General features: G+C 42.4%; 1 protein-coding gene across 1 annotated transcript; it reads right to left on the reverse strand.

Moving 5' to 3' along the window:
* Positions 1 to 3,143: 3,143 nt before the first annotated feature.
* Positions 3,144 to 5,996, reverse strand: LOC148725803 (uncharacterized). Its single transcript, XM_088730852.1, has 2 exons — positions 5,606 to 5,996; positions 3,144 to 5,247 (listed from the first exon to the last, which is right to left on the reverse strand). Exons 1-2 carry the CDS (start codon positions 5,725 to 5,727, stop codon positions 4,722 to 4,724), a joined length of 648 nt encoding a protein of 215 aa, XP_088586978.1. The 5' UTR covers positions 5,728 to 5,996; the 3' UTR covers positions 3,144 to 4,721.
* Between the last annotated feature and the right edge of the window lie 4,244 nt (positions 5,997 to 10,240).

A 10,240-nucleotide genomic window follows, 5' to 3' on the forward strand; every position in this document is an offset into this window, starting at 1 on the left:
TTATTCGTGTTCTCTGGGTGTTCTTTAGTAGTATGGGGGGCCGTTATGGCACCACCCGCGCGGCCTGGGTCCGAGTAATTTTGGGTAATTAAATATTCATACCACGTAGGTGCACGAAAGGGTTTTCTAAGGTTAGGGTTAATTAAATATTCATACCACGTAGGAGTAGGAGAGTGTGGGGATCAGGGTTAAGAAAAGAAGAGGGAGGGGTGGGTGTAGGGTTAGCAATTAGTATTCATAATCGCGTAGGTATGCGGGAGTTAGAGTTAGGGTTTTGGGATAGAATATCGCGTAGGTTCATGTGTTAGTTTTTTGCATCTCATTTTTAAAAAAAATAACGGTCTTTTCAAGGTCGTATTTACCCGTGTATAATGCGGGCCCGTGTATAATACGAATCCCAATTTCAGACCAAATTTTGAGAAAAAAGAAAAATAAACTACTCAACAAGAAGGTAAAATTGTATAACATTATTTATTTCAATTAACTTGGCAAACTAACGAAATGATGGTTACAACATCTTTCACATATCAAATCCTTCAAACTCGGACTCGGAGTCTGACTGGAACAGTTCTCTTGCAAACGAGTCATCGAGCTCGTTGTTGCAGTCATCGTTGGCCTCGTAAACTAGGTCGTCCTCGGATCCATCAAGGCTGTTGGTGATCCCGCATTTTAGAAATGAGGATTCAATCATTTCTTCGGAAATGTCCTGCCATGCTCCTGCGATCCACGAAAGGATCAGTTCCTCGGATGGTTTCTTTTGGCGGCCACTCGCTGTAAATTCATGGATTCCCTCCGCCATCCACTCCATCCACCTCTTTCTAACACCATCTTTAAACGGCTTGTTTAAAGAGACATCCAGCGGCTGCAAGATCGAGGTTAATCCGCCAGGAATTACTGCTAAGTTCGTGTTTTCTCGTGTCAGTGCTGTTTTCACTCTTTCGGTCACGTGGGCTTCAAACGCGTCACAAACAAGCAGGCTTCTTCTTCTCCCCAGGCCACCTCTCCTCGAACACCAAACTTTGTCGATCCATGTTTTCATTCCTTCACCGTCCATCCAACCTTTCTCTTGAGCGGCGATTACAACTCCGTGCTTGTTGGCAACCTTTGGGAGAGTTTTTCTTTTGAAGATTACCATCGGTCTCAGTTTGCTTCCATCGCCAGCACAGGTCAACACGACTGTAATGCGGTTCTTTTCATTACCCGTAGTACGAATCTTGATCGTTTTCTCTCCCGAGTTGTTGATGGTTCGATTTGGCGGCATGTCAAATGTTAGTGGCGTTTCGTCCATGTTAGCAATAACATGAAGAGGATAATTGTGCTCTTTGCGAAGATCGATAATGTAGCGGTGGAATCGCACGATTTTCTCCTCATAGTCATCTGGAAGCCGCTGGGCAAGAGTTGTCTTTTGGCGAAGAGACAAGCCATTACGCTTCATGAAACGCTGACACCAGTGGTTGCCTGCTTTAAACTGCCCTTGTGGAATCCCATATTTCTCGTTCTTTGCCATGTCGAGGGCCTTCAGCCTCACCAGCGATGGTAAAATGGCGAGACCATTGTTCCGTTTCTCTGTGATCCATTCGAGGAGACCAACCTTTTTGTATTGTATTGTATTGTAATCTTTATTTAGACACGATCAATTCATCAGCCTATAAAAATACATATCACATACGCTAAGATATTTAAAATTAAAACTACATACTATAACACTAAAGCTGTTTTCCGTGAATGCCGTGCGTTAGACTTAAAAAATGTCATTGATCTTACGTTTAAATAACCCCAGAGACTCTGTGTTCCTTATATCGCTTGGTAAACTGTTCCATAATGTGGCGCCATTGTAGCTAAAGCTTTTTCTGTAATAATTAGTGCGCGGTAGTGGAACATTAAGCTTATTTTCAGAGTCCCTGAGGTCATAAGCAGAGTCACGCCACGTAAACTTTGAATATAGATACCTTGGAGCTAGCCCGTGCAGACATCTAAACATCATGGTGGCTTTATGGATTTCCTGCTGGCGTGCAAGATTTTTCCACCCTAAAAACTCGAGTAGCTCAGTTGCATCAGCATCATAGTTAGAGAATGTCAACACACGGGCTGCTCTATTCTGCAATTTCTGCAGTTTGTCTCGTAGCGTTTTCCCACAGCTACCCCAAACAATGTCACAGTAATCAAAGTGAGGTTTTACTAAAGCTTGGTAGATGAGATGTAAGGTTGATGCTGGGATCAGGTGCCTAATTCGCTTTAGGGCCCCGATACCAGAGGCGATCTTTTTCGTTAGTTTTTCGATGTGACTATGCCAATCGAGTTTATCGTCTATTATTACACCAAGCGATTTTGTAGCTGAAACCTGGCTCACTTGAGTATTGTTCATTCTAATTGTTGGTGAAGCTGTGAGAGTATTCAGTCTCTGCCTCGACCCTATTAGCATGAATTCGGTTTTAGTCATGTTCAACGTGAGTTTGTTCGCTTGTAGCCAGTTGAAGACGTTTTCTAGGTCTTCATTTAGACAAAACTGAACGTTCTCAAGATTGCTTCCCGCATATGTGAGGTGCGTGTCATCGGCATACATTCTCGGTTTACAATTTGATAAGCAATTTGGAAGATCGTTGATATATAATAAGAACAATAATGGACCGAGAATGGTCCCTTGAGGGACGCCGCAAGTCAACGAGTAGCTACTGGATAGCGACCCGTTGACAGAGCATTTTTGTGTTCGGTTTTCCAAATATGACTGAAACCATCTGAAAGATTTTCCATGTATACCATAATAGTTTAGTTTCGATAGAAGGATCTGATGATCAACAGTGTCAAAAGCTTTTTTCAAATCTAGAAAAATGACTCCATTGATTTTCTCGTTATCAATATTATATGCCCAAGAATCTGTCGCTTCCAACAAAGCTGTTACAGTTGAATGATTAGCACGAAACCCTGATTGGTTTTGACATAAAATATCGTGCTCTTCCAAATAGGCATATAACCTTCGCCATTATTGGAATCACCGATATTGGGCGGTAATTGTTAGCATCACCGCGATCACCTTGTTTATAAAGAGGGGTAATCCTTGCATATTTCCAGTCGTCTGGGAACGTCCCTTGGCTAATAGATTGATTGAAAATATCACATATCGGCACACAAATGAGATCAGCACATTCCCTGATAAGCCTAGCAGATATTTTGTCAAGGCCTGTTGCCTTTGACTTGTCTAGTTTATTTAAAAGTGAAAATACTTTAGTTGGATTGGTGGGTTGGAGCTTAAACCGTTTATCTGTTGCGGTAAGATATCTTTGATAGCTACCACTATCACAATTTATCTCACTGGCAAGTTTTGGACCAATATTAGCAAAGTGGTTCATGATTGAATTCGTTTGATAGCTCCAACGGATTAGTTATCGTTAATCCGTTCACTTTTAGTGACGCCACTGGCGTTTTCCCAGATTTTCGAGAAGTTAGCTCGTTTATAGTCTGCCAGGTCTTTCGGGAGTCGCTGGTTTGCTTATTTAAACTATTTTGGTAATAAGCTTGCTTAGCTGAGCGTATTTGCTTATTGACTATATTTCTTTGTTTCTTAAATAATGCCCAATCGTTAGGATCATTTGTCTTGCCAGCTTTGATTTTTAATATGTCTCTATTATGCATAAGGTCTTTCAATTCAGAGGTAATCCACGGAGAACTCCGTGAACGAACGCGCATCGTTTTCAGTGGGGCATGTTTGTCAGCGATAGCCAGGAATGTACATTTCCATTGCTGCCACATCACGTTTGGGTTGGAAGACTCGTATACCTCAAGTTCTGGCCATGCAGCTTTTTTGCCACGATTTGCTCGTTTCAACCGAGGCATCTTTTTCAAGTTTTCCTTGCTCTTCCGCCATAAGCGAACATTACTTTCAGATACTCCGAACTCTCTTTCAGCAGCGAGATTTCCATGCTGTTCGGCGAAATTGATGATTCGTAACTTATCTGACACTGTGTAACTTTGACGCTTGGTTCCGGCGAGTTTTGTAGTCATGTTTACGTTTGATTGCTCAAGATTACAGTAACTGTTTTGTTGATCAGCTGTTCGCTTAAATACTTAGTTAAATTTATTCAAGGATCCAAATTGTTAACATGTCATTGGTAGGTTAGTTTACCCTCAAATTAAAGACCAATTACATCGCACGCTTATGTGTCTTTGTTATTCTAATGTCGCGTCAGCCTAAACAAAGGATTCCGTGTATAATACGCATCTCGAATTTAGGTGTTCATTTCGGGAAAAATAAGTTCGCATTATACACGGGTAAATACGGTAATACAAAAATAATATTAAAAACTCATTGTACTATAATTTAGTTGAAAAAAAGTTCTATTCAGTCAAATTCAAAGTCTTCGCAGCCATCCTTGATCAATGGATACTGCAAATTAACAAGAGCTGAGCACAGTTGGCATAGCTTGTCAGCATGGCACCTCAAAAATGCTGGGATGAAGCCAAGGATGCAAAAACTCTTAAGTCTTGCATTTGCACGCTCTACGTGGATGCGACATCGAGCTATTGATTTTGTCGCCCTTGCCTCACTCTCTGTAAACTTTCCATTGTTGAGAAATGGTGGTATGTTCACTGAAACACCTCTTGGAACTACATCGCTGATGAGAAAACCTTTGTCTGCCAGAACAAGATCACCAGCACTCAAATGTTTACAAAACCCAGACTCTTTAACCATGACCTTGTCACTGACTGAGCCAGGAAAAAGATCACTAACATAGGTTATAACTCCATTTGGGGCAACCCCTATAATGACTTTGAAAGAGTTCATTCCCCACAACAATATCAAGAACATCCTTAGTGGGTAGACCTGTCTCCATCCGTATCACCTCAGGGCTCAAGCTCTTAGCAGAGTAGTGTGCACTATAGTAACTTGACATTTCCTTGTGTTTAGCAAGTTCTGTTGAAGTCATATCAAGCTCTATTGACAGCAGAGCTTCTTTGGAACTTGTCTTTTCCTCTTGTGAGCATTCAGTGGAACATGGTTCAGAGTTCTCTTTAATCTCTTCAAGCACAGATGCTACAGTTGGTAATTTCGTGGGCTCGGCAGACACTTTCCTTTTTTTCTTGGGGGTAGGTGTACTGGGAGGTGTTGGTCCTGTACCTGGCAGCAAGTCCAAACTATCAAACAGCTTGTGCCTGTTTCTGTCACTGATGGTTGGCATATTTTCTTTTCGCCCATCTTTAAAGTGACAACTGCAAAGTCGCGAATGTTTGCTGGGCTTTCTATCTCCTCTCCTATAACAGAAAAAGACAGAAGCAGTTACTATACTTGCGCTTAAAAAACGCAAAGTTTAGTTGGTCACATGCTTAACCTTGTAGTCTAAGACGTGAATGCGAAGCGAGTATTTCTCTGAGCTTGTTACTTAATACTAGTTAGTGTAAAAGCTTTGATACTCACAACTATCATATAGTTTTTTAGTAACTAAATAATCTTAGATCAAGACTGAAGACAAGGAAAGGCAAAGCCGCGAGAAAACAAATAAGACAAGAAAGAGAAACAGCTAATCGTGAATCAGTTTGAGATAAAAAAAAAAACAGCTATTTCTAATCGATGGTACAGCATCGAAATATATATTTTTCGAAAAATACTCACCTTACAAATGATATCCACTTATCATAGAGTGTTTTATGTTTTTTCTGGTCTGGAAACGAAAAGAATCGGCAGCAGTGGCTTTCAGATGTGTGATTGCAATCTGGATGAAAACACTGGCCCATCGCAAACTTCGTCTCCGTTGCGTTTTGACTCGAATTATTGCTCACCAGGTGCTTTTGTCCGCTTATTATACTCTTCAATAGTAAGGCCAAAGGTTATCTTGATTCTCTTTACCTTATTTCTATTATTGGAGGATAAAATGCGCTATTATAGCTCTTGAAGTGCTCGAGGTCAACGACAATGTGTCACGCTAGGGACGCCATATTGGTTTGTTTAGACCACAGAATTCCGGTGCTATGGAAACGTGACGTAAGCACTTTAGGACTCTATTACAAAAGCTGACGTTTCGAGCGTTAGCCCTTCGTCGGAGCGAACAGAGGAATTGAGGGTTGTGACCGATTCTGAGAACACCTTCGAGACGTGGAAAGGAATGACAAGGACACATCGAAACCAGTCGCTAGACATTTTAATTTATCTAATCATTCTAAGCAACATATGGCAATCTGCGGTCTTTCCTTGCACTTAGGTGGCACGGAAAGCCGTAAAAATCTTGAACAAAAGCTCATCTTTCAAACCGGCAGTCTAAATCCCACAGGGATCAACGAACGCTTTTCATTCCACTAATTTATTCATGTTTTTCCCGTTGCCATGTTCCAACCAATAACGTAGCTCCATTTTCTGCCTTTAAAAGCACACACAACCCACAATTCCTCTGTTTGCTCCGACGAAGGGCTAACGCTCGAAACGTCAGCTTTTGTAATCGTTACGGTGGCCAATTTACCATTTCAACTTTGTTGATATATCCAAATTATTTCGTTACTCCCACCGACGCAGCCCCAAACAGTTTCTTTCGAAACTATCAGCCTTTATTCATATGAAAAACTCAGTATTTGAATTCTGATAAGATTTGTTACCCGTGAGACAGAATGACGATAAAGGAAAATGTACAACGGAAACTAGAGTAATCGTAACCTCTGCAATGAAGGAAATAGATTTTTCGTTCCGCTAGCATTGGAAACAATCGATGCTTTATTCGCTGAAAAAAATATGCTTGACGATGTTGACTGGTCATAACAACAAGTAGTAAAATGGAAGATACGAAAAACATTTTTTTATTATAAGCATAACAAAATCTCAATAAACATGTTGGAATTTGAAACGGTTTTGTACATGATTTGCAAACTATGCACAACATACCGTCAAAACTTCCTGTTTATTGGAATAGAGGGCTATTATCACAAGGTATCAGCAAATTAGGTGCAGCAAATTAGAACATGCCCTGCAGAACATGCACTCTTCCGTATCTACAAGTTCCTGTACATCATTCGACATCGTGTAGCCTCCAATTATTCTTAAAACGCAATTTAAAAGACAAGGGAAAAAATGCAAATTTGAAATTATCTTTATGAATGATTTGCCGTGCCAGTCATCGAAGACCTAAGTTATTCGGAAAGGAATCTGGGTAACTAACAACAATTCAAGTCGCTAGAAAAAATATAAGACGTAAACGGTTACCTCTTTTTCGTCAATAGGAAATTACTTTGATTGAATAATAACGCGTTTTCGCCGTGATTTTGTGAGAAGCGGAGGTGAATAATATTTGCGAGTTTTTTTGTGTGATCAACAGAAGGAAATATATCGATAAACGCTCGTTCTTGCGTACGGTTGATTGTGAAATCTACTGAATCTATAAGAAGTAATAGTCTTGAAATTTGTTCAAAATTGGATATCAATTTGAGGGAATTAACTCAATACAGTGTTTTTAGTTGAAATTACAAGTGCTTGTATCGCTGTGACCAAATGCCCGGCGGCCAACGACATATTTACAACCGGGTCCTCCAACAGTGGATGTTGCTTTTGCTCGATAACACTACCAGACAACTTCTGCCACTCTCTCTTCCAGTGAGTAGCGAAACCAAAACAAATTGTGACTTGTTTCGGCACGTTTTGCCCCATACATGTCTGTTGAGATTGCTCAGAGCTATTTCTTCGGCCTGGTATTTTCTAACACTCAATTGAAAACCGCTCATCCTATTAGTAATATCTGTCAGTTTTTATGGTCATGTTTGTACTTGTAGTTACACTTATAATTATACCTAGACGGTAGACTCGTACTATACTAAACTAGATGATGATTTCGCAATCATCCCTACAGACCTGTTTCGTGGTTGCCCACTCATTAGGGGATTTTATATATATATAACTAACTGCAGACAGTAATTTTTTTTTTTAAAGCAATGTTTTATTTACAGAGGTAGTTGATTACTTACAATGATTGATTATAATAATTGGATAATTTAGATACGTTGATTGGGATCACAACAAATCAGGGGAAATTACATTTGATCGTAAATAACAGAACATTTGAAGGTGAATACCGCTGTGCAGTGCGGCTCATTGGGGAACTAATGCATTACTAGGGGTTCATTGTTCGTAGCTGGTGGACGAGTTGGATTACATTAAAGGCGTAAGTGCTAGTTGTTCAGGAAAGGTTTCATATTCTTTACACTATTTACAGGTGGGGGGGGAGCCTCTGCACAGTGCACCAATTAAGGAGACCCGACGAAGGGGCTTGTTGGGGGGAGGGGGGGGTTTAAATCTTTATTATAAGTTGCTGATTCGCAAAGGAGCACAGGACATTCCGGTAAGCCCAGAATGTGGTTAAGATGGCGCGAAATGCAATGTGAAAGGCGGTTGTTATGCGTTGGCGAATGCGGTTCTTAATTTTAGAGATAATGGTTTGAGCGGATGGCCGTTTAGATTCGAAAGTGTCGAGGTTTCGAGCGGCCTACAGCTCATTTAGGGTGAGTTTTATTAGAAAGGAGGTGATTGCATTTGAATGCGCCCAAGAGGAGCCTTGGGGCAGCTCTTGGCGTAATAAAATAATAGATTCAGAAAGTAAAAGAGGTTGATCATAAAACTGATTTATCAGATTTGACATCCAGCTCCACACAGGAGACACGAGGCGGCACGAGCAGAAAGCATGAGAGATCGTTTCCCGCTCGCCACAGTCCGCGCATTGATCGATCACGGCGAACTGGCGCCATGACTTGAGATAGGCCCTTGTTTTGACCACACCGTGAGCGATCCGCCACGCTATTTCGCTTTCCCAATTGGTACTCAGACCAGCACCGAAGATGTCCTGCCAGATATTTTGCCAAGTGAGTTTACAGCCCAACCGTCGCTCCCACTGTTCGACGCAAGGGAGCCGCTGGGGAGGAGGGGGTGTTAGCCTTGAGTAAAAGGTTCTCACCGTGAGGTCGGGGAGGGAATCGAAATTCACCCCCACCCGGTCGACTGTTGTCAGGGCAGCGCGGTAAATGGGGGGTTGTTCATCCCCTAGATACTTGGGAACGTCATTGGAGCGGAGAAACGCCCAACTTTTAATTCTGCGGCTCAGCGGAAAGCTGACCCAATATCGCGCAAAAAAGACCCATTTGGCCGCGTAAGTCGCGTCACCCACTGGGGGAATCCACCGGAGTTTAAGGGCTCGCGATTTTTCCAGGGGATGTACAACGGACAAACCTCCTTGTTGCCATGGTAATCGACAGACCTCGCGTTTAACAAGTTCTGTTTTTCCGTTCCAAAGGAACTCCCAAATGGCCTTGGTAATGCGGGTGTGAACCCAGTCAGGCATTTTGACCACTGTCGCAGTGTACCAAAGTCCCGAAGCTCCAAGCGTGTTAATGAGCATAGATTTTCCTTTTAGGGACAGGGTACTAGTGCGCCAGAGGTTAAGACGGTTTTCGAGTTTTTTAACCCGAGTCTCCCAGTTAGCCTGTTCTGTGTTAGCGTTACCCAAGTAGACCCCGAGGATTTTAAGCTTATCGGCTACCCATGTGATATTAACGGGGCCTGTGGTTCTTCCGGCCTGGGAGCCTATCCATAAGCCCACGGTCTTCTTGGGATTAAGGCGTGAGCCGGAGCCTCGCTCGAAGGTGTTAATTAGGTTAAAAGCGCGGGTTATAGAAAATTCGTTAGCCCGTATTAGTGTTGTGTTATCAGCGTACTGAGACAGCCCTCTTCCTGGTCGAGGCTGATAACAGCTGCTGAGAGCTGTTTGTGCCCCGCGAAGTCGATCGTATCGCGCAAGAGAAACAGGTTTTCGAAAATACTGCGTCCAGGAACGCCGCAATCTTGATCTTCATTTAGGATATTTGATAAAACCTTTCTCATACGGTGGGACAAGGCCTTTGTCGCAATCTTATAATCCAGGTTCAGCAGCGAGATTGGGCGCCAATTCTTAAGCGACAGTGGGTCGTCTTTCTTATAGAGCAGGCGTAGGATGCCCTGGCGTTGCGTGGCTGAGAGAAAACCCTCGCGGAAAGAAAAGTTGAGCCTCTCCACGAGGTCACCCCCAATGGATCCCCAAAAGCGGGAGTAAAATTCGGCTTGAAAGCCGTCCGCTCCCGGCGATTTACCCGATTCCATTTGTGAAAGCGCAGCGTGACACTCGTCAAGGGTCAGCTGGCCTTCGCAGAGTTTTTGTTCTTCGGATGACAAAGTGGAATCTAATTGTTCCAGGAGCCAGTCTTGACTCGCTGGGTCGACGGGTTCCTCAGTGTAGAGTTCCTT

Source organism: Stylophora pistillata, chromosome 8 (genome assembly GCF_964205215.1).
Source record: "Stylophora pistillata chromosome 8, jaStyPist1.2, whole genome shotgun sequence".
Taxonomy (NCBI): domain Eukaryota; kingdom Metazoa; phylum Cnidaria; class Anthozoa; order Scleractinia; family Pocilloporidae; genus Stylophora; species Stylophora pistillata.